The sequence below is a fragment of the Manis javanica genome, chromosome 2 (genome assembly GCF_040802235.1).
Source record: "Manis javanica isolate MJ-LG chromosome 2, MJ_LKY, whole genome shotgun sequence".
Taxonomy (NCBI): domain Eukaryota; kingdom Metazoa; phylum Chordata; class Mammalia; order Pholidota; family Manidae; genus Manis; species Manis javanica.
In genome coordinates, this window is record NC_133157.1 from 203764812 (window position 1) to 203788757 (window position 23946).

Below are 23946 nucleotides of genomic sequence, written 5' to 3' on the forward strand. Positions count from 1 at the left end.
GTCCAGAGCAGTGTGACTGGTAAAAGTGAAGAATATGTTGCAGCCTTGAAAATTTAGAAAAGGAATACAAACTAGTAATTTGAATTTTTAGTGCAATGTAGTATTAATTTAGGGAAGTGCAAAAGATATGTAAATGTGTTTTATGTAGTTAGATATTTAATAACAAGCATTATAATTGGTTCAGTTGACCACTAAAAGGGAGACAGGCTTAAAAAATTCTCTGTCATTTAAAAAATTTTTGAAATTAATAAAATTAAAAACATTCAAAAATTTAAAAAATATGCTTTGGGCATGGGAAAAACTGGCTAGAGCTTTATTTTCCCTTATGAGTTTAATGAAATCAATTTTTGTAGTTTTAAATTTTAATTGGTAAATTGAAGGAGGACATGTTAACTAACATTTAATGTACTGCTTACTGTACTAGTCTACACTTAACATTTATTAACTTGTTTAACCCTCACAGCTACTCTAGGAGGTAAGTTATTTCTTTCATTTTATAGACTTGGAAAATGAGGCTACCCAAGTTCATAGTTTGGTAAATAATTGTTGTCAGGATTCCTATCTAGGCAGTGTCATTCTAGAACCAGGTTCTGAAGCCTCTCATTTATAGCAGCCATTTTTGAAATTTGGTAATCTGATACAAAGGAACTGATACCAGACCCACCAGGGAATTCTGTAGTGTATCTATGTACATAATGAAGCAGATTTGATAAGGCCATATTTTAATATGAATCAGGTTATGAAGGAAACTTTTATCTATCTATGTTAAATTCATTATTTTCTCCCATTGCATTTTTCTTAGGAATGTCTGTGTTAGACTTGATTAAACACTGCCAAGTGGTATCTGAAAGGAAAAGAAATCTTACTGAATAAAATCTTTTATCTATTTTCTTGCCTTTGAAGGTTATTAATAGATGGGAATCTTCCTGTTGTTAGAAACATATAATGGGTACATTTTGAGTTGTTGGGCATGTTTTTAATGGTCTTCCTACTGTATTATCTCTTTTGCTTATGAGCTTATTGCATCAGAGTATACTGATACAGAAAGCCTTCCAGTACATACAGATTTATCTAATCTTTAGAAGTGTATGTATAGTATGTACTTACATACTATGTATAGTGGGAATCTTTTTTTTAAAGCAGCTCAGGTGATTGTGTTGATGAGCTGGGTTTAAGAGTCCTGCACTGGTGGGAAACACTTTTTCAGTGAAATTCCAAGTCTAAGATAATTTTATGTATGTAGTCAGAAAATGATATACTAATTATTCTTAGCAACTTTTGCTTTTCCTTTTTTCTTTTCTATTTCTCTACAATTGTTTATGCCAACGTAGCTTCATTCATACCGATTTCCCAAGGATTGGGAGAGCAGCATAATATTAGAATCAGCCAGCTAATTGCCCAGCAGGATGTCATCAACTATCCAAGCACAGAGCCTGAAGGACCCAGAGATTGCAGAGCTCTTCTCCAAAGAAGATCCAGAGAAGCGCTTCACAAATCTCATAAAAGTTGGCCAGGGAGGCTTTGGAGCAGTGTTCTTTGTAAGTGTTAAAGGCTTAATGTCAGTAACCAGCATTTATTTAATATCCAGTCCTTGCAGAGTAAAAATCAGTAATACAAAAAGACACAGGCAATAGTCTATTTTATAGTCACTTGCATTAGGTGTATATAAAAAGAGATCATTTTATTTATTGAGCTTCTTAGATTATTGAAAAAATGGGAAAGATATTCGGCTTTAATTTCCATGTTGTCTACACTACTTTAGCAGTTTTATGACTTACATTGTTATTGAATCAAATATTGCAAAACACTGACTTATGTAAAGTCCCATACACACATTTCATTATTATTCATTCATTATTTCTTCCTATTAAGAATGCTTTTTTTTTCTCAGCAACAAGTTTTGTATAGATGTTTAATATTTTGGTAATATTACAGATTTAGCTTTTTCATTTTAATGGGTACCTTAAGAGTAAAAGAGAAAATGTGTTCCAAATTCTTAACAGTTTGAACTTTTCACTTAATTCTCATTTGTAAATTAGAGGTAAAAACAAGGTAGTAGAAACTCCCTCTGCAATTTTCCTACCCAAAGGCAGCTGCTGTTAACATTTAAATAAACATCCTTGCAGAGTCTTTTTGTGTACACATGTTTTATGTGTGTGTGTGATGTAGGTTATGTTTGTTTGATTTCTGGATTGGACACAGAATAAGGGAAGAGGCACTCAGAAAGCAGGTATTTCATAAACAACCTTTTTTCTATGTTACAGTTTTGTCTGAATGTAAGCTTCTCCCATTGTTCTCCTTAATACTACTCTGGAGAAATATACAATAAAGAAGGGAAAAAATATACAGCCTCTTAGAAATGGGCCCAATAAGAGAACCTGTTGAAAAAATCCCTGTCATGTAGCCATTCAATGTGTGTCAGTAGTATTTTTTAGTTGACTTATTTTATTAAGTATAATTTATATACAGTAAATGCAGATATGTTAAATGTACAGTTTGATGAAATTAGAGAGTTATATGCCATACAACCAACAATTCAAGATACAGAATGGTGATAGTTGTGGGGAATAGAAAGAAGTAGAAAGAGGATAGAATGATAACTTGTTTTACCTCTTTTGATAATAAATATTTAGTATATTTGAAAGTTAAAATTGTCATTATGTATGGGGGGAGTCACTAATAGGCAAGCAGGAACAATGAATCCAACTGTATTTGGGCTATAACCACATTGGAGTAAAAACCAAAACTAATATGAGTAACTTTCATACACAGTATTTTAGCTGTATACCCTCTGTCTGGTTGGGAAGAGGAAACTGCAAACAAATCTTGAACTCTTCTCCGTAAACTTGTTTCATATTGGTATGGGTGTGACAGTTCTGAAACTGTGTGTTATAAGATTGAGTAGTGAATACTTTTGATGTCATTTTGGACTCAGATCCTAACTGAAAAGAATGATAGAAATAGGAAATTGGCAAATGTAAGGAAGAACCACGTGGGACTAGATAGGTATTGGAAAGGAATTTGTGGCTTTAACATGAACTAATTACATGACATATATTTCCTAGCTCTCTCTTCTGTAAGATTCTAGTTGCGTTGATATCTTAGTAGCAAGCAGCACACTTAGCACTCAGATCTTGGATTCCTCACTACATGGATCACGAGCTCTTGCAGTAATGGTTCATTCTACTGTGGGGACAAGGATCATAAAAGATAAGCTTTAGAATAACTTGAACCAGAAATTTAAAAAATACTTTTAAAATGAAAAATAGGACCTTTCAAGAGGATTCTAGAACCAGCTTGAAGATGCTCCTATTGGCCCCATCTGGAACAATTTGAGCATCAATATAGACATCTATTGATTATAACCCATTGAATATAATAGGAATTCCTAATTTCCATGACAGATATAGGATGGATAGATAGTTAGAAAGGGAGGGCTTTTCTTTATAATAGACTGCTGACTGATAAATGCAAAGGGAATGGTAGAGTTGGGAAAAAGCAGCATTTTGAAATCAACATTGCAAAGATTGTTTGGGGCTAGAATCTTCACTGGTTGCTAAAACCAGGGGGAAAGTTTGATGAGCAGAATATTTATATAGTTTAAAAGTATCTCTCCACAGATTGCTTGTTAGGTACAAAGTAGGAAACAGTGGTTATAACTATATACATTGGAAAGAAACAGTCAAACACCTTGAGTGGGTGATGAAAATTTGTAAGCAGTGATGAGCAGACATTGTATGCATCCAGATATGATACCCTGAAAAGGACACAATATTACTCATGTAGTATTTCAGCCAGAGATATGTAACCAGAATCTAATCTTGAAGAAGTTTCAGACAAACACAAATTTAGTAAGATAAGTACTGCTGTGTAGTCTCAAAAAATGCCAGTGTCATAAAGGAGAAGGAAGAGTTGAGGAAATTGCTCCAGATTAGAGGAGATGAAGAAGACATGATAAGTGAGCACAACTTGTAATCCTGAAGGGGCAGAGAAACATGACTGTGGATATTAAATATTTTTCTTTTGTTTTTTTTGTGTGTGTGTGATAGGCAAAAATAATCTCATTTTAATTGATTTAATTTTAATGTAATCATCGTTACTAATGAGTTTGGATTTTAATAAATTAGTCACTTTAACTTACTATTTTAAAGTAATACTAGAGCTGCATATTTTGCAATAATAATAGAGTTTACCCTATAATCTTCTTCTAGATCCTTTAAAGTTTACAAGTTTCATAACCACAGAACCTTTATCAAAACTAAGAAATCAACATTGATACACTGATACTATTAACTAAACAATACACTTTATTTAGATTTTCCCAGTCTTTGTGCTCTTTTCTGTTCTGGAATCTACTCCACGTGACCGCACTGCATTTAGTATACCCTCTTTTGAACTTTATCTTGCGCTAGTTAGAAATGCAGCTCTTTAGCAGAGCAATGAAATTGGACCCTTACCTCATACCATATGTGAACATTAAAATTATAAAACTCTTAGGGTAAAACTGCATGACCTTGGTTTTTTCAAAAGATTCTTAGAAATGAACAGAAGAAAAGCATAGATATTGGATGTGATCAAAATGTAAAACTTCTATGTTTCAAAACTGAAAAGACAACAATAGAATAGGAGAAATTATTTGTAAATCATGTGTCTGCTAAGGGACTTGTGTCTAGAATATATAAAGAACTCGTACAACTCAATAAAAAAAGGCAACCCAATTTTTAAATGGGCAAAGAATCTGAATTGACATTTCTCCAAAGATGTACAAATGGCCAAAAAGCACATAAAAAGATGCTCAACATTCACTGGTCTCAAATCTTGAAAACATTATACTAAGTGAAAGAAACCAGTCACAAAAGACCATATATTATATGGTTCCAAAGTGTACAGAATGGGCACATCTCCAGAGACACAGAAAGTAGATTAGTTGTTCCTTAGGGCTGAAGGGGTGACGAATAGGGATAGGAGAGTGATAGCTAAAGGGTGTGGGGTTTCTTTTTTCTTTTTTTTTTTTCATGGGGAAAAAATTTGAGGTAAGGTACACATAATATAAAATTTACCATTTTAACCATTTTTAAATGAAACAATTTGGAGTTTCTCTTTAAGGTGATGAAAGTTCTAAAATTGTAGTTATTGGTAAATTGCATATATCTATCATATCGATCAGTATTGCCATACATCTGTCAGTGTACTAAAAGCTATAGAATTACACACATTCAAATGGGTGAAATGTGTGCTATGTAAATTATATCACATTAAAACTGTTAGAAAAGAATGTAGCTGGTTAGACCCATTGACTGAAATCAAGGGGCTCACAAATTGATGAGTAGAGAACATTTTGGAAAAATTAATTCATATTCAAGATCTTATGCAGATAGATCCACTTCACCCATTATGTTAGGTGGTGCACATTTTCCTTAACCAGTCTGCTAGTAATTGAAATTGGAAGGTCATTAGTTGTGCCAAGGACCCACTTAAAAGAATATGTATATATATATATATTTTTAAGGAACACTATTTAGGTATAATTTACATACCTGCTTGTCTAATTTTTTAACAGCTTTTTTGAGATTTAAGTTACATACTCTCAGTTCACCAATTTTAAGTGTGCATTTCATAGATTTTTAGTAAGTTAGATTTTTGTAGCCATCACCATAATCTAATTTTAAAACATTTTATCTTTGGGAATTCATTAAAGACTGAATTGAAGATGAATTCTTGCACAGATGACTAGAGATGATTAACCCTTCTAACTGAACTCATTTGAAATGTTTTGCAGCTATCCTCTTGTGCCTTCTTTATATATCATCTTTTTTTTAAACACATAATGAGAATTTGGCTCTTACTTTCTAAAGAGTTAACTTTTATGTTTCTGTTATGCTTTCATTTTTTTATCAAAATTCTGCAGCAGTGGTAAATAGTAACGGTGATAGCATTTTAGCTGTCTTGTCTTAATTCTAGTTAATAGTTGTTTACAACAGACATGATTTATCATGTTGAGGAATTACCTTTCCCATGTGGGTTTTCTAAGAGTTTGGTCTTCCCTGCATTAAATACATTTAGAGTTGGGCTCTTTCTACATTTTCAGCATTTATTAAGCATTTATATGTATAAGTATATATTTTCCCCTTTGATTTGTGAAAAAATATGGCAAATTATGAAATGTTTTCCTGTATCAAAATTTTGCATTTCTGTGGTAATATATTTTATCCAAATGAAATATTCTTTTAATGCCTGGTAATATTTGGTTTTAAAATTTTATTTAGAGTTCCCTTGTCTACATTTATAAGTCAGATTGGTACCTAACTTTCTATTTTGCACTGCTTGTGAGGGTTTAGTTGTTGAGTTAGACGGCCTCCTTACAGTTAATGGGGTAGCTTTCCTTTTTCTCCCCTTTTATCCTGGGAAGTTCCCCTGGTGAAACTGCTCCACTCACAACAATTTTAAAGACAATTGGTATTCTTTTCAATCTCCCACCTCTGTTTTGCTCTAATTTTGTTCTCTAGATCAATTTTTATAGTTCTTTCCTAGAGAATTGTCCATTTCATTGAAATTTTGATATTTACAGGCCTAGCATAGACTTGTACTAGTCATTTTTTTGTTTGTTTATAGTTCTATTCAAATTTCTATATTTTTCCTCTCAACTAGCTGATTCAAAGATAAACATGTATTATTTTTATTTCAAAAGTACCAGCTCCTTGACAATTTGATATGCTTTTTGCTATCCATTTACTTATGTTTTTAATGTTCTTTAAAATCAGTTTTGGTAACTTTTTGGACATGGTAGTTTATAAATGTTAATTTTTACAGTGGTCTTCTGTCTTTTTTAGGCACGAGATGTGCACACCAATAACGTGGTGGCTATCAAGAAAATACCTTATAGTGGAAAGTTGGCTATGCAGGTAGGTGAAATATATATGTTTGTATTGGCATGTTAAAGAGGGCCATACCATTTTTAATTGGGGATAGGTGGAAATTTTTTCAAAAAATGTTGAAAAATATACAAATACAAAGGTTTATCTCAGTGAATTTTCTTCCACAGACTCAATGTGCCCATTAAACCTGTACCTAGAGCCATAAACAACATTCCTGACATCCCAGAAACCTCCCAACTGCATCCCTTACTTTTAAATTTTTTAGATATGTGCTGCTGACACAAGTTTAACTTTTTAAATTGTTCAGCAGATTATTCTATAATAGAGGGATTATCATGTCTGAGAAAGTACACTAGAATAAGGTACATTTGACAGTAAGTATACTGGATATAAATTTTTAATGGTTGAGAAATTATTTAACGGCTGTTTCAAATAATCATTGGCAGCAATATATATCTAATCTGAAAAATAAGGCAGTGGGTAATAATCTGAAAAATAAAATTACTGATACTGTGTTGCATGTACTTTAGTTCATCAGTGTTCTGATTAGTCCTTCCTTAATTGCATAAATTTATAAAATTACTTTCTAAGTCTGTTCTCTTTGTCTTTCTTTAATTCTTTAAAAAATTTATTAATTTTTAATTGTGGTAAAGTACACAAAACAAATTTACCATCTTAACCACTTTAAGTGTAAGTTCAGTGGTGTTAAGGAAATTCATATTGCTGTGCAACCTTCACCACCATTCATCTCCAGAATTCTTTCATTTTGCAAAAGTGATATTCTACAGCCATCAAACAATAACACCTCATTCCCTCCTCCCCGGAGCCCTTGGAAATCACCTCTCCACTTTCTGTCTCTATCAATTTGACTACTTTAGGTATCTCATGTAATTGAAACTATGCACTATTTGTCCTTTTGTGACTGGCTTGTTTCACTTAATACAGTGTCCTCAAAGTTCATCTATGTTGTAGTGGGTCAGAATTACCTTTCTTTTTAAAGCTGAATAATATTCCCGTGTGTGTGTGTGTGTGTAAAAACACCACATTTTGTCCATCTACCATCTGTAAATGGACACTTAGTTGCTTCTACCCCTTGGTTATTGTGAATAATGCTGCTATGCACATAGGTATACAAGTATTTCTTTGAGTTCCCACTTTTAAACTTTAGGGTATATGCCCAGAGGTAGAATTGCTAGATCAGTCTTTAATTTTCAAAGGTTTTGGCTTTCTACATTTCTGTAATCTCTGTTTTGTGGTAAATGTTGTTTTTTGTGATAATCATACTTATGGGTATGATAACACTGTTGTGATTGATCACTGTTCCATTATGTCGATACCTAAAAAAACTCTCAATTTCTAAAACCCCTAAAAAAACCTCCATTTTTTACAAGTTTAATTTAATTTGCCATTCTACAGTATAACTTTAAAACCAGCTTTCATAGCAGACTTGTGTTGGAGTCTGTTTAATCAGTCATGCCCAGAACAAAAAGTTTCACCTAGGGCATCATCTTCTCTCATGTAATATTGCGTCCTTCCTGGAAGTTTTTTTACTTTGAAGAATACAGGTTTTAGCTTGGTTTTGTTTTGAGAGTTTGCCTCCCAGAGCACTCAAATTTGAAATGTAAAGCCCATAAAACACTTTCTGAAGTTAGCATCTTACAGCTTACACATTTTACACTGTGAATATCTTGCTCTATTTTCTTGAGGGCTTATGAAATAACATAGGAGATACAGGATCTTAAATTCTAGTGCGAAACATTTTTTAAAGTTCTGTATTCTAGTTCCCCTACCTTTAGAAATATGATACGAGTCAGCGGTAAAGCTTGGAAAAATTGAAACAGGAACAAAAAACAGATTCCAAGTTCCCATCCCACATCCACTAAGCCTCTAGAGTCTCTGGGTATGGACCCAAGTACCTGTATTTTCAGTTCCCTGATTGCTTCTGACAAGTCACCCTACTTAGGATATGGCCTAAGTTTCTGAAGTTGCCATAGAGTAGCTTTTATTGCTGAAGGTTTATCTGTTACTAGTAGGCGTCAATGGGAAGGCTCTTCGGGAAATCCTGTAGGAAAATGTCTCCATCCTGCTTGGTTTTTCTGTGAACTTCCCTCTGTTAAAACCTAAGTGTTCACTAGCATTTTAGAATATGTGCATTTAGGAATTTAGGTAATTATTTGATTTGAGTTTAAACAGCAGAAAAAACTTAACATTTGGTTGACAATATAAGCCAAAAAACACAACAGCTGAACTTTAAGGTATGTAAATCATACAACAGTAAAGCTGCAAAAAAGAAGGGGGAGGTTGAAATTTTGAAGAAAAACCACTAAATATAGTATATAGTTTTCAACAGGCTTGGTGTGTGGTTCTCAAATTTTTATAAGACTCATTGATAATAAATTTTATGTGTCCTACCTGGAATGAATTTTATGTTATTGAGTTGTAAACTATATGAATGTAATTTCTTTCAAATATATTAGTTTGACATTTAAATATTACAAATAAAGCAAAGTTGTATGTTCTTGTTAACTTTTTAATCTAATAATTACTTTTGTACTTATATAGTTTTCTAAGGAAAGGCAACTGTTCCTAATTCTTTCCTTTATTCTTTTTTTTCTCCGCACAGAGATGGCAGGGTATTATTAAAGAAGTCAGGTTGCTAAGAACATTAAAACATCCCAACATTGTAATATACAAAGGCTGCTATTTACGTGAGCAGAGAGCATGGGTAGGTTTCTGCTCTCCCCTTGCTGTAATTTTAGTAGGTTTAGTTTATAATTAATTCAAAAATGTCTCAAAATAGTTGTGTAAAGTGATGCACAAACACCTTGAAATGTTAGTTCATACTGAGAAAAGAGGAGCAGCTTTTCCTGAAACTCTTAGGCAGTAAGAGATAACAGAACTTTTGCCGGTTGACTGCAGAGATTCAGCTGACCGTTACGTGCACGGGAAAATGTTCTGATGTATGTTAGCGGTGTCATTCTTCAAATGCTTTGTCAAACATTTGTTGAGAACAATCCTATCAAAGGATGAAAATCAGCATTTATTTTTGACATAAATGTATTGTAAGCTATTTAACCACAAGGATCTTGGTTGGAATATTGGTGGTGAATCCTGGTGAAATCTGAGCTGATTATGATCCTTTGGCTGAATAATACTAAAAGTAGAAAATTGGGACATTTTATTGCAGAAAATGGAAATTAATTTTACCCCATTGTTGAAACTAAGATAAGGTAGTAATCTTACAATGGTTTAGGCATAGTAATTATGTCTTTTCAGAGAAAGGCTGTTTTCTTTAAATGGGAATGACCTTTTATTTTTAATAAGCTACAGCTGATTATTATTTTAGTATACAGAACTTAGATTCATTTAGATTTGTAATGTTTGGTTTAATTTGATGGTAATGGTACTCCTAAATTTGAGGCTGTGGTAACAGAAAAAACAGTGGCAGAGAGGGTAGGCTGCCTCTCTGTCTTTCAAGTTTCTCCATCTGTAAAACAAGGATGATAATAGGGTCTCCTTCCAGAGGTGGTTATGAGGATTAAATTAGTTAATATATATAAAATACCTGGCACGTAAGAGGTGCTCTGTGTTTGCTTTATAGGAAAGATTTAAACTGTAACCTAAACTTTGTGTATATAGTACCAGAGGACGATTTTCTGCTTCCTAACAATACCGGTATTGCTACTATAGGTTAATATTAATGGAATATGTATATTCCTTTACAGCTTTAGTTAGTAATTATATGAAACACACATCTTCTACAAGCAGTTATATGTCGGCATTATAAAAGATTAATGTAGCATTGGCTTAACTTCATGTATGCATTTAACAAGTTTCAAAATGTATACTTATATTTAAAGGTAATTGATAACTATAGTTTGTTTCACTTCAAACTATCTTCTCAATCTCCTTGGTGAATTAATTTTATCTCATATAGAATCTTTTTATTTTAATCGTGTATTTTAATGTTTTTATCATTTTTTCCCCTGTAGCTTGTAATGGAATATTGTGCAGGATCTGTTTCAGATTTGCTGGAATGTAAGTTTCCTTTATTTATTAAGAAAAGTATTAGTATAATAAAATGAGAATTCATTATATAAAAAAAATTAAGAGATTTTTTAAATAATGTTAAAACTTTCAGGAAGAGTAAAAACCTTTGCCTTTTCTAGAGTCTCAGTGTGGTATGCACTGTGCTCATTAAATACTGTTTTAGCATAACAGATGAGTTTTCTTTCATTATGATTTAACAGGCATTTTTCTGCCTTCTTTATCATTAAACTTGATTTGTTCCTTCTGTTCAGAATGAAGATATGTAGGAATATAAAAAGGGAAAGCTTCTCTTTCATTGTTTTTATAATCATGAAATGTTAAATGTTAACTTAGAGGAAAATTGGCTGTGAATTATAATAACAAGGCACAACTGCACACTTTTTAAGTTCAATTGCTTTGTTTATTATCTTGGAAAGCAAAAAATTCCTTCTTGCTAAATGTTAGTTTTTTGAAATTTGCCCATATATTAGATATATGTATATATATTTTAAAATAAAAATGTTCTATAGAATAATTATTTTCAAATAAAATCTTATTTTAAGTTCACAAAATGCCATTACAAGAAATGGAAATAGCAGCAATTATACATGGTGCTCTTCAGGGATTAGCCTACTTACATTCTCGTGCCATGATCCATAGGTAAGTACTTTAAAAATTACCATATATTAATAAGCAAATTTATCAGACCTACAATTTATTAATCCTGGAAGCTTTGTTGGTTTTAGCTAAATAAAAGTATTCTGGAGTTCTACAAACTCTATTTTTCGGTTATCCATGTCTTAAAATGAATATACTAATTTATTTGATCTCTTGGATGAGAATAATTTTTATCTTTTTCTACACATGGTGCTGGGCTTTCTAAAGTATGTGCACTTTATAGATTTGTGGTAGAAATTTAATTATAGAAAAGTTTAATTTGTGAAGTGGAAAAGACGATAGGGATTATGTATTCTTACTTGTTTCATTTTACAGATGAAGAAACTGATGCCCCAATTTGTGACTCACTTCTCAAAGCTGATGAAGCAAGATAGATTAGACTAGAGCTAACCTAGATCTTTTGTCCTCCTGGTGACTCATAATGCAGGATTTGTTCCATTGATTCCATGACAGAGACAAGTAAAGCTACTTGACACTCTATGCTTTTGAGATAATCCTTGATAATCCTTGATAATGGATAGTAATTTAAAGATTAAACCATCATAAACTACATTTTTAGCATTGGTATTGGTTTTGCCTGTTTTTAGAAGGAAGCTAGCATTTTTAAAATTATGTATGTGAATCAGACAATACATAGTAAACATATAGTAGAGTCATTGCAAATTAATGGGTTATCAGTTTTTTAGATGAGGATAGTAAGGTCCAAGAGAAATCCACATGCATAGTAAATAAGAGAATGAAAGACTTGGAAGCAGAACCTACGGTTTTCTCAACTTCAAAGAACTTTCCATTTTTTAAGAAAACAAATGGAAGAAAATAGATTGACTTAATATTACACCCATTTTAATACTGTATAGTACGAATTGACAAGTGCTTAGAAATTTCTTTCTTTTTGAATGTTATGATGCCCATTGGGCATATAATCCCATTATAATTTTCTTAGTTCACATATACATTGCTGATTTAGAAAAGAGCTTAAAAGTACATTTGGGATCATTGATATTACGTTACCCATGTGTTTCAGTTTTCATTTCATATTTAGGTAGGAGAACTATGATAAAATTTGGAATGATATGAGTAATTAAAAAAAAAATTTGGGGCGTCAGGTTCTTTTTCTTCCATTATATTGTTAAGGCTATACTCAGAAATCTTACAGTCATATAAGAATGTTCAGCTAAATTTTTACAACCATTATTTGTACCAATAAACAGGCACTCAAATATCGAGTCTGTGCTATTAATTATCTAATTTTTTTCTTCTGTTTCTGCTGCTATTTTATCTTCTCTTTTAGAAAATTGTTACTATATACTTATAGGAATTCTGTGTATCTCATTTCTTAGTTTGGATCTTAATTCTCATTATCCCAACTGAGAGATTATCCAAGGCCTTAATTATTCTGATTTCTCCTTCCCTATTTTATAAATTTTTATATGATCTTTATCATTCTCAGTGTAATCTTACAAAGGAAAGACAAATAATTTTCTGTGTTCCTTAAACGCAGAGACATCAAAGCAAGAAATATCCTTCTGACACCAGAAGGCCAGGTGAAACTTGCTGACTTTGGATTTGCTTCCATGGCCTCTCCTGCCAAGTCTTTTGTGGGGACGCCGCATTGGTAAGCGTAGTCCTATCTGGTATTGATCCTCATAATTGAAATGGGCAGTGTGTGGTTGTACTTTTATCAGGTGCTTTACGTTTCTCCTGGAAATACAGTGCTGCTTTAGATATTACTCTAAGCACTGTAGTTTCAGATACAGATTTAGAGTGTTGCCCTTGTATCTCCTATTGTATCATTTGTCCCCCCTACGTTTCTTTCCTGTTATCATCCACATCATGTATTGGGGGTAGGAGTGAAAAAATTTAAATCTTTAAGAAGGGAGAAGAAAGAAATGCTAAGTGGAAATTTTCTTTAGATTTATACTTACTGTGTGTCAGTATCTTCTGAATAAGAGTACCTGAAGACTGGTAGCTGATTAGGAACTTTTTGTTTTCATTTTTTATTGTGGAGAATTTCAAGTATACAGGGAAATAGACAAAAATATAATGAAGGCGCACACAGCGGTCAGCTCAGCCTAACAGCACCTCCCCAGGGCCTGGCTGCCCTGTGTACTTGACCTTCTTGCCCTCCCTCCCACCTCCAGTTATCTGAAGCGACTTCAAGACATCATCTAATTTTATCCATAAATAATTCCATATTTATGTCAGCAAGTCTGAAGGGAATAATTTTCCACACCTTCAACTTCCATAGATGTCCTCTCTCTGTATATGTTGAGAAGTGTCTTAGGTCTACGGCATCTTCTTTTCCACCTACCTTTCAAATCTCCCAACTCCCAGTTTGTTAAAGAAAGGCTTCTCACCCATCCTGAAGAGTTGAGTGATGCATTGTTCTGAGAATTAAAAGCCTCAAACCATCCCCAGAGGGACAATCTGAGAACACATAACATCTAGAATATATAGCATCAGAAATATTGAAGATTTAGGACACCAAGTTTTGGCAAAGGGCCTTCTGCCTTCGCAGTCATCTCTCTTCAGTTCCTTTTACTCCTTGCTCTTTCTTTTCCCCAATTATCTTTCCTCCCATCTTCTTTTCTAGTGAATCACAAATTATCTCTTTTATAACTGCGACAATTGTTGTGAGGACACATTAACATGTTATTTACAATGAGAAATGAAGTTTGGCATTTCCTGACAGAAAATAATTCTGATTTCAATGGTTCATATGACCGTGCAGACTGGGTTTGCTAATTCGGTTATTATACAGCAGTGTTTTTAATGAATTGAATGAGCGAGGTCCTCAGCTCCAAGTTGTAAATATCTGTAAAGCACATATACATATGTGTGCATTATATCCTTTTCAATATTAAGTTTATAAAACTTAGATACCAACTCAAAAATGTACAAGTGGATACATTTTAAAATAAATTCATTGGAAGTAAGAAAATAAAACGTTTGAAGACCACTGTTCTGTATGACCAAAAATTTCTTATGTAGAACCCTAGTTTAGATAGAATCCTCTTCCCCTATATAAAAAAAGGGTTCTTTGGACAAATAATGCTTCTTAATGGTCACCCTCTTTACAAAACTGTGATCAATATTAGATACGAGAAAGGAGCTAAACATTAAAACAAAACTTAAAACATTAAAAACAAAACTACCTTTTTAACTGTTGAACTTGGTGACTCCCCAAGCTTACTTCAACATCTTAACACATTAGAAGCCCTCTATTATAGGCAATTGAAATTTGTATATGGTATATTAGGAACACAGCACTCTGTACATATTTACATATTTTTACACACAGGAACTCACATATGCCTGGGGACAATCTTATTAAGCAGACAGAAACTGTTCTAAATGTTTGTCTGTGCTTAACAAGTAGAAAGGAAGTATAAGGTAAAGCACCAGTGAGAACATCAGAGTCTAGCTGAAGATGCAAATTAGCATTTCATTTTATAGCCAAGACGCCTTCAAAGTTAATAATTGTATGTTTTACTTAGTTATGAGTGGCTGTCCTAGCCACTTTTATCACAGAACACTACTCCTATTTGCAAAGAAGACTGACAAACTGCTTATTCATTGTCGCTTATTATGGCAGATATTTTCTCAGCTAAATGTAGTGAGTTTGTTTACTTCAAGAAAACAAGTGCCAGTGATAAAAATTTAGACTTTTGTAATAAGATGCTGAAACCAAAATGTTTGAGAACTGCTGGCATTAAGGATATACAATATTTCAATCTGCAAACTTGAATTGATGCAGAATGCAACCCTGCTCTGGGGAGTCTTTCCTCCAGGATGCTGGTACGTGATCATGACAAATGGTGAGAATAAGTCTAACACTGTGTATGCAATGGTAAATATTTACCTCACAACCTGTAATGCATTTGTTTCCCATTATAAGAATTCTTATGTCCAGACATATCATCTGGAATTCACACAGGTATTCTCCATGTGGATGGTCATTACATTATTAAAGAATAGTATACTTTTCTTTTCTTTTGTAACTTTAAGTAACATTTTATGTTTTAGGATGGCCCCAGAAATAATTTTAGGCAGGAATGAAGAACAATATGATAGCAAAGTAGATGTATGGTCTCTGGGGATAACATGTATTGAAATAGGTAAGCATTGCTCTTTATTACTGTCTAGTAAGTTTTGATCAATGTTTCACCTCAATTTCTGTACCAAATTACAGTTTTTCATTTTTATGTCAGTGTTTAAGGGGAGCAATAAATCTATCAGGTTGTCACTTTGGTTATTTGGCAATTTGTATATATATATATATATATATTAGTTTAGGTATATTATATTTGCTGTATTAAATTAGGTCTAAAATAGTTTCTACTGTGGTATTAATTTTGAGGTATCTGTGTCTAAAATTTAATGAGTATTTGTTAAACACCTAGCATATATCTATGGTTATAGATTTACCATCTATGAAGGCACTCAAATAGAAAATGAAAACAATAGAGAAAATCAATGAGATCACAAATTAGTTCTTTGGGAAAATTAATGAAATTAATAAACCTCTGGCTAGATCAAACAGAAAGAAGACACAAGCAACCAATATCAGGAATGACAGGGGACATGACTCCAGATTTTACACATATTGAAAGGATTATAAGAATATTTTATGAACAATTTTATGTAAGTTTAAAACTTAGAAAAAATGGACAATTTCCTTTAAGGATGCAGATGATCAAAGGTCATTTTTGCTACAAAGGACATTATTGGGACATTTGATTGAAACTACAATGGAGCTTGAGATTAGATAACAGTCATGTATTCATATTAATGGTCTGATTTAATGACTATATTAGGTTCTCTTAGAATGTTCTTGTTTATTGGAAAAATACACTATTTAGAGATGTTGTGCATCAGGGCTGCAATTTCCTCTCTATTGACTCACTTAACTAAGTTCTCTGAACTCTAATTGCAACTTTTTTCCTAAGTTGGGGTTTATTTAAAAAAAAAAAAACTAACAGTGCTTCCATGCTCCTGTATAACAGGCACATATTTAACAGGAAGTTTTCTTTCTTTTATAGCGGAAAGGGAGCCTCCTTTATTTGCTCTGAATGCAAAGCATGCCTTATATCTCATAACCAGAAATGACCCCCCTACACTGCAGTCTAATGAATGGTGAGTATGGCTGAGAGATATATTGTTCAACATGGTAAAATTTAAATACTTTTTCATAATGTTATCAAAAGGATTTCATTTCAATTAGGTGAAGTGTATATAACCTGAAGAAATATTAAAATAGCTTTATTTTATTCTTACATCATGTTTATCCTTTATTATCTCTACTTTTCATAGCATGTATGTAACTCAGTTCAGAAATAAAAGATAGATGATGCCACATGGGAGCAAAAAGTATGGCTTTTGTATAAAAAGTAATATATTTTTTGTACCTTAGCAACACATACAACCCTGATTTTATAATAAATAGCATGATTTAAACGTTCATATTTTAAAACTGCAGTATATAGATTGCCACAACCTGTACAGATATTTAATTGGGGAATGGTTTATCATTGATATGATATAAAACATACGTAAAAATGATTTGATAATTTATCAGAATTACCAGATAATTCATAATTTTTGGATGATTTTAATTGCTTTTTATTATTCCGAATGTGCTTTGATGTTGCATCTCCTAGTGCCTCTTTGATAATACTGTTATTCATGTAAAGAAGTTTATTGAGAACAGATGGACCATTTTAGGAAAGAAGGATTTTTATCAGTGATAGAAAATTTTAATGGGAAAGTCTTCAGGTGTATCTAGCATTTGAAAAATTCTAGGGGACTACCTACCGTACTTAACAAATACTTTAAAATTCACAAGATGCATAAATTAGCAATAATTTATTTTTTATCATTACATTATTAAGGCAAGTTCACAGGTCTTTGCTGCTTCTGTAGAGATGTTTTGAAGAAATCTTGGCTCAGAGTTTATTATGTTGCATCTGAATAATAAATACATGAAACACAGGCTGTCTACACTGGTTGATACTTTGGGGATTCAAAAAAGAATTCTTGTATAAAAGAATTAAATCTTATTTGAATATTGATGACAAACATTGATGGAATATTTTTTACTTACTGCCTTACTGAACTCTATCAGTAAACTATATAATAGTATGTTACAGAATTCTACTTTTTAAAAAAAATTTGCTGTTTTCTGGAACTTTTGTCCATTTGCTCAAGGACACTAAATACTTAGGTATAAAAATTGTTATTTCCAAAACAAATAGCGTGATGTTCTGAAACATGCTATATGGAAGATGATCCAACAGTCAAATAAGAAAGAGACATGGCTAGAGAAAAGAAAAAAAATACTGAGAAGAATATTATCTTAGATTTGAATGCAAAAAGGAAAATGATTCACTTCCATAATTTACCGCAACATAGAATGAGTTGTGATACTTATGTATGTGAGAGCAGGATTTTAAAATAATGTGTGCAAATCTATCTTTCGAAAATACTAAAGATTCATTAGTTGCTTTGCATAACTTTTTATAGACTTACATGATGAAATATATAGTCTATTGTGTCTGCTTTCTTTTTATTATTTCTATTCTCCCTCCCACCCATAGGGACATGCCTTGATTTGTGGATGTGTTTTTAAAGGAAATAGCAATATGTTCACTTAATACTTTCCTTTACAATAGGTCCAGTTCTTTTCGCAACTTTGTAGAGTCTTGCGTCCAGAAAAACCCTGAAGATCGACCTACATCTAAAGAACTTTTAAAGGTCAGTTATACTCTGTTATGTACACCTAAGAAATTATTTTAAAGAATGTGTTTTATCCTTCTTTGATTCCGAATCAGTGTTCAGTATTCTCTACTGGGTTTTGCTAAAATACTAATATCATAATACCATTCTTTCTTGGAAATTTTCTTAGTTGCTAAGTTTTTCATTTGTTTTTCAAAATTAACTGCTTTTACCATGTCTGAATAGAATATATAGTTAAATATTCAATATAGTAGTACTAAATGACTTAATTTTTATATGTGCAAGAATATCTTCATGAGTTACAACTACAAATTTTAACTCATGTGGAACAATGTCATTTCTGTATTTTTTTTGTATCTGTCATTTTTGTATCTACCATACTTTATATATCGATTTGTCCTATATAAAGTAATATGAAAGGAAGAGAAATGATGTGTAATACATTTACATAAATACCTTGGGAGAAAAGAGATTTCAAAAGAACTGTTAAGAATGGATATCACATTTTGATTTCCTTTTGAGAAATATGTTTTTCTAACTTAGCAATGAAAATATTTTAAAAGTAATGTGAATTCTATTCATTTTTCAATAGGTTGGTTATCTAATTTAAATAAATTATTAGTATATGCTTTCATTTAGAGGTTGACATCTTATTAATAGCATTAATAGTATTGTTCAATTTAATATAGTTCTTAAAACATCTAGATAAGGCATTAGTGAGTAGCAGTTGACTATCTTTTTGTGACCCTAAGGAATTTTGTGGATTTTTCACTAGAAAATTAGACTTTCAGCATGGATGTTTTAGAATTTCAAATTTCAGTTTATTCTCACCAACACGCAGTTCAATATGGAAGGATATTGAAAGGATCATGTACATATTCAGTAGGGTTATTTGCAACTACAGTATGTAGAAGAGCAGTATAAAGTTTCAGTAATACTTAGGGAATTCTAGGCCCTAAGCACACTTAACAGTCTCAAATGAAAGCCCAAAAACTAGGTATTCACAATAGCAACAAAAGGTTCAGTATAGCTATGAATTATGTAAGTGAAAAACAAGCAGGATCCATTTGTAGAAAATTATTAAATGACTTAGAATTACAAGATATATTATTTTTGGATAAAAAAGACTGAATATTATAAATTGTGGTACATACCAAGCTAAGGCTCAGGAAAAGGAAGAATGTGACTGGCTTCTTACATTTGCCTAATGAAGGCTAAAGAAGCTCTTTTGATAATAACCCAACCCACCAGGAATGGATACTTGACCTTGGGTGATCCCAAACCTGCATATGTATTCATGTACCTGGTCCATTTTGTATATTGACATTATGGGAAGTGATAGGAAGAATCTGTCAAGTGCATCCTTCCCTTTGGCCTAATCACATTTCTGTTGCAGTCTGTCATAAGGAAAAAAATGAAATGAAAAAAAGTGACTTTCTGTATGAAGGTATTTATCTCAGAATGAAAAATTGAAAATGATTTTCCAGAATTAGAATAATGGTTATGTAATTTTGGCATGAACATTTGATGAAATAGTCTGTAGGCATTATGAGTTGAAATAACATAATACTTACAGCAATAAAAAGAATAATATATAGTTACAACTCTTCAGAGAAGAAATAAATTTGAGCTAATAAAGGAGGTAAAAGTCTGAAAAGAATTCAAGATCATCTCATGAACTCCAGTGCACAAGTCATCTTTCTGCAGTCTGTGTGCTAACTACAAAACAAAATCTATACATGGAAAATTTCTGAGAAGAAATAAATATCCAAAAAATACCAAATGTAACAATGATAATCTTAGTGTAGAATTGTTCTTTCTACTTTTCTGTATTGGATAATGTTAAGCTTTATTAAATATTAATGGTAAAAAATCACTAATACATAACATCTTTTAATCAACTGCTAGTGTTTTATGAAGTTTCAATAAGCAACATAAAGAACCCATTATACCCAAGTAGTATGTTATGTAATTCACCATCAGTAAATACATTCCTATTGAAATCTAATGTAATTCAGAACTGATAGTGTCTCCTCTATGAGACCAGTTCTAAGAATTTGTAAGCGATTACCTAGGGCTCTAGTTGGACTTAATTCTTAATGTTTACTTAGACTCTGATTATTTCAACTCTGCCTTTTCATTTGGCCAACAAAGGTGTCATGTTCAAAGTTTTCATAAAAAGTACAGGGGATGTTATGTAGGCACAGAGTGTATACATGTAAATTAAATTTTATAAATGTAAGAAGTAAAAAGCATAGCAGAATTAGATAATTACAGATTACATGCATTATCTATAATTATTTAGGATAGTAACTCTAGGGTCCAAGAAGGGATTCATTTGTTCTGAATGAAAAAAGATATAGGTCTCAACCTGACTTTTGCCTTCTACTCTTAACCAGCACCCGTTTCTTCTTCGGGAGCGCCCTACAGCAGTGGTAACAGATCTCCTTCAAAGGGCAAAGGAAGAGAAAAAAAGAGTGCTGGACAATCTGCGCAATCGAAAGACGAAGGAGGTCCTTTCCCAGGAGGCACATCAAGGGCCAGCAGCAGAAGCACAGGAAGAAAAGGTAATAACTTAGAAACGGCTCAAGTATTGGGGTCTCCTTATTGGCTTCTTTCCTTATGGAACTTTTCTTGCCAGGAATCTTTTCTATCAGTGGTTTCCAGATTGTGTCTTCACAGTGATTCTCTAAGGTCCCAGGTGGAGAAAAAGATTTTGCATTCTTTAAACCAACCTCTTGGTAGTGTACATTAGCTAGTAAAGCTCTGTGAAGTCTTTTATTAGAGAAACCTGTTCAACTTTAATTTAATCTAGTCCCTCTCAAAATTCTGGTCTACTGAACACATTTTTGCCTGATTGATGGCATGGGACACGCTTTTGGAAGTATTTGAAATCACAGGCTTTGGAAGTTGACGGTGCTCACAGAGAAGTCATTAGAATTACCAACCATTCTCCTTATCTTGTTTATTGTATAAACCTTTCCCCCAGTGCCTTTTGTGTAATGTTTGATAAATGCTTATTAAATTGGAAATTTCTTGCTTTTTTAAAAATGAGTAAGTAAATAAATAAAATAAACATGTGACTTAGCTAAATTTATCCTGGGGGGGAAAATTAACAAGCATTCTTATTCTGTTAGTAAGAACACTTCATTCTTTTCAGTTGTGTATAGGGATTCATTCCTCTACATGGTTCTAAAATACTCATTTTATAGGTGAGGAAAGTAAGGCTCAGAGTGGTTAACTAACTTACTGTAGAAGCAGATGGGTTCGGATTCATATATTACTCTTGAGACCAAGTCGTTTCCAAGTTGCCATGTTTCCAAATTTGCAGTAGAAATGTTACTGAACTTCCTCAAAGGAAAATACAAAGCTTATGATTTGTGGAGCTATCTTTTTTAGTCTAAGTATTTTCTGTTTTCTTCTTTGCTCATGACCCAATGCCAAAGCTTTGATTCTTTTTTATTGCTTTCTATTGAGAAAGATCCCTGCATTCTGAAAACAGGAGTAGTAGTTGCTTTTCTTTTTAATAACACTACATAATTAATGAACTATAAAATAGAAGACTTTCTTACATACAATTTTGGTATTTTTGATACTGGTTTTACTTCTAAGAGTAGTCACAAGAAAATTGGGGCTATTTTAGGTATATGAAATGCTTTAGTAAAGTGAAATTAATAAAATTCTAATGTCATTAAACATTAGAATAACAGCAACTTTTTAAGGCTGTGGATGTAAGGAAAGATCCTCCATGTACCATGGGTCTGTATTTATTATTCTGCATATCTTAAAGAGGTTTGGTATGGTAAGACTATAATATTGGTGCCCAGATACCAAAGCTTGTCGGGTTTCTTTGGAAGAACAGTCTTCCAATTATGATTAAATGTATATACAATTTTTAATTTTACATAAAAATAGATAGGAATTAATATTAAATTACTTAGTGGAAGAAGTTTAGGCTAAAGACTACATTCTGAGAAGAAAAGAAATATGAAAGGCTTCAATAGAAAATTACTAAAAGGGATGTTTATAAGATTAAAAAAAAGGTTGGGGTTTGTTTTCACCATTGGAATCATTGAGAAATGAGCGGCATCTCTGTGTATACCCCATGAGATGTGTAGGAGAAATGGATTTCAAAGTAATGTCAAAAATTTTAGAAAAAGACTACACTTTGGAAATAACTCTGATTAACTTTTTCACAGAGTTGGTTTGGCTTTTTGGCATTTACTCGTTGGTCACATTTTTAATCTGTCAACTAACAACTGATAAACTTTCTGGTCTTGGCAAATACAAGGAATTTCTCAAAATAGACCACTAACATTCTGAAGACTGTGTGTGCCAAGCGGTGTGCTAGGTGCTAATAATCAAGAATTCAGGAGATAAAGATTCTATACTTGGATCTAATACTCTTTTCCCTCAGGACCAAGATCACGGTGTTGAACAGACAGGAGCAGTGCACAATATTGAAAGTCATCAGTCTGTACCCCATATGTCCAACAGGACCAGGAGTCAAAGTGGTAGGGTTAACATTCTTCAGGATGCCTCGGATAACAAGGATGAGCTACAAGTGATGGAGGGAATCGAAACCATCAGGTCTAATAATTCTGCCATCCGTTCAAGACCTGTAAGTATTTGGATTTCAGTGAAAAAAATTTCAACTTTGGTAACTAATGTTCCTAGTCTGGTTAGTTTAAGAGTTTTGGGTTTTTTTTCCTTTGATGTATCAGAAGTTTGGAACATAATTTAGGCAACTTATTTTAAAATGGCAAAAGGCTTTTTAATTCCCAGTTTAATGTCTGCATTTAGGAACATGTTTTGAGAATGCAAAAAGAGTATTTTTAAAATCGTAGAATAAATAAATAAATACCATATAATGTATTATTTGAAGTTACTTAGATGAAAACGAAGGTATTTAAAACTAGTAAGTATACAACATGATATTAATGATAATGGTTGCCTTTGGGATGTGGAGAAAGGTTTAAGGTGGGTGATAATGAAAAGTGATTTTTGCGTTTTCCATAATGTTTACATTTAAAAAATAAAACTGGTTGTAATTGGAGAAAATTACAACTTCACAGTTTGGGAAATGTGGATGTTTGCTACACTTTCACGTGTAAGATTTTAAATTTTCTTGAAAACATTGGAAGGTCAGGTAACTCCTTTTCACAATTGATAGGAATGTTTCCTTTTTAACTTCACTGCTTTCAGTATTACCAAAAGTTACTAGAGTTACTAGGCACAATAGCTAAAAGATGGAAACAACCCAAGTGTTCATCAACACATGAATGGATAAACAAACCATAGTGACACACACACACACACAATGGAATATTATTCAGCTGTGAAAAGGAACGGTGTTCTAATATATGCTACAATGTGAGTGAACCTTGAAAAAATGCTACATGATATAAGCCAGACACAAAAGGAAAAATATTATTAGAATTCCACTTATACAAAATATCTAAAATAGGCAAATTCATAGAAAGTAGATTAGAGGTTGCTAAGGGGCAAGTGGAAGATGAAATAAATACTTTTATTTATTATTTTATCATTTTGGTGTCATTAATGTACAATTACACGAGCAACACTATGGTTACTAGACTCCCCCTATTACCAAGTCCCCACCACATAC

The 23946-nt window shown here is 32.4% G+C and overlaps 1 protein-coding gene across 1 annotated transcript in view; it reads left to right on the forward strand.

Moving 5' to 3' along the window:
* Positions 1 to 1406: 1406 nt before the first annotated feature.
* The window catches only part of LOC140845698 (serine/threonine-protein kinase TAO1-like), a 50677-nt gene continuing 28137 nt past the window's right edge, over positions 1407 to 23946 (forward strand). Inside the window, exons 1-11 of the mRNA XM_073220474.1 lie at positions 1407 to 1538; positions 6831 to 6902; positions 9499 to 9600; positions 10868 to 10913; positions 11468 to 11564; positions 13084 to 13197; positions 15609 to 15700; positions 16625 to 16718; positions 18254 to 18335; positions 20717 to 20878; positions 22735 to 22938. Of these exons, the coding sequence (XP_073076575.1) occupies positions 1407 to 1538; positions 6831 to 6902; positions 9499 to 9600; positions 10868 to 10913; positions 11468 to 11564; positions 13084 to 13197; positions 15609 to 15700; positions 16625 to 16718; positions 18254 to 18335; positions 20717 to 20878; positions 22735 to 22938 (1197 nt within the window). The remainder of the gene's footprint in view (positions 1539 to 6830; positions 6903 to 9498; positions 9601 to 10867; positions 10914 to 11467; positions 11565 to 13083; positions 13198 to 15608; positions 15701 to 16624; positions 16719 to 18253; positions 18336 to 20716; positions 20879 to 22734; positions 22939 to 23946) is intronic.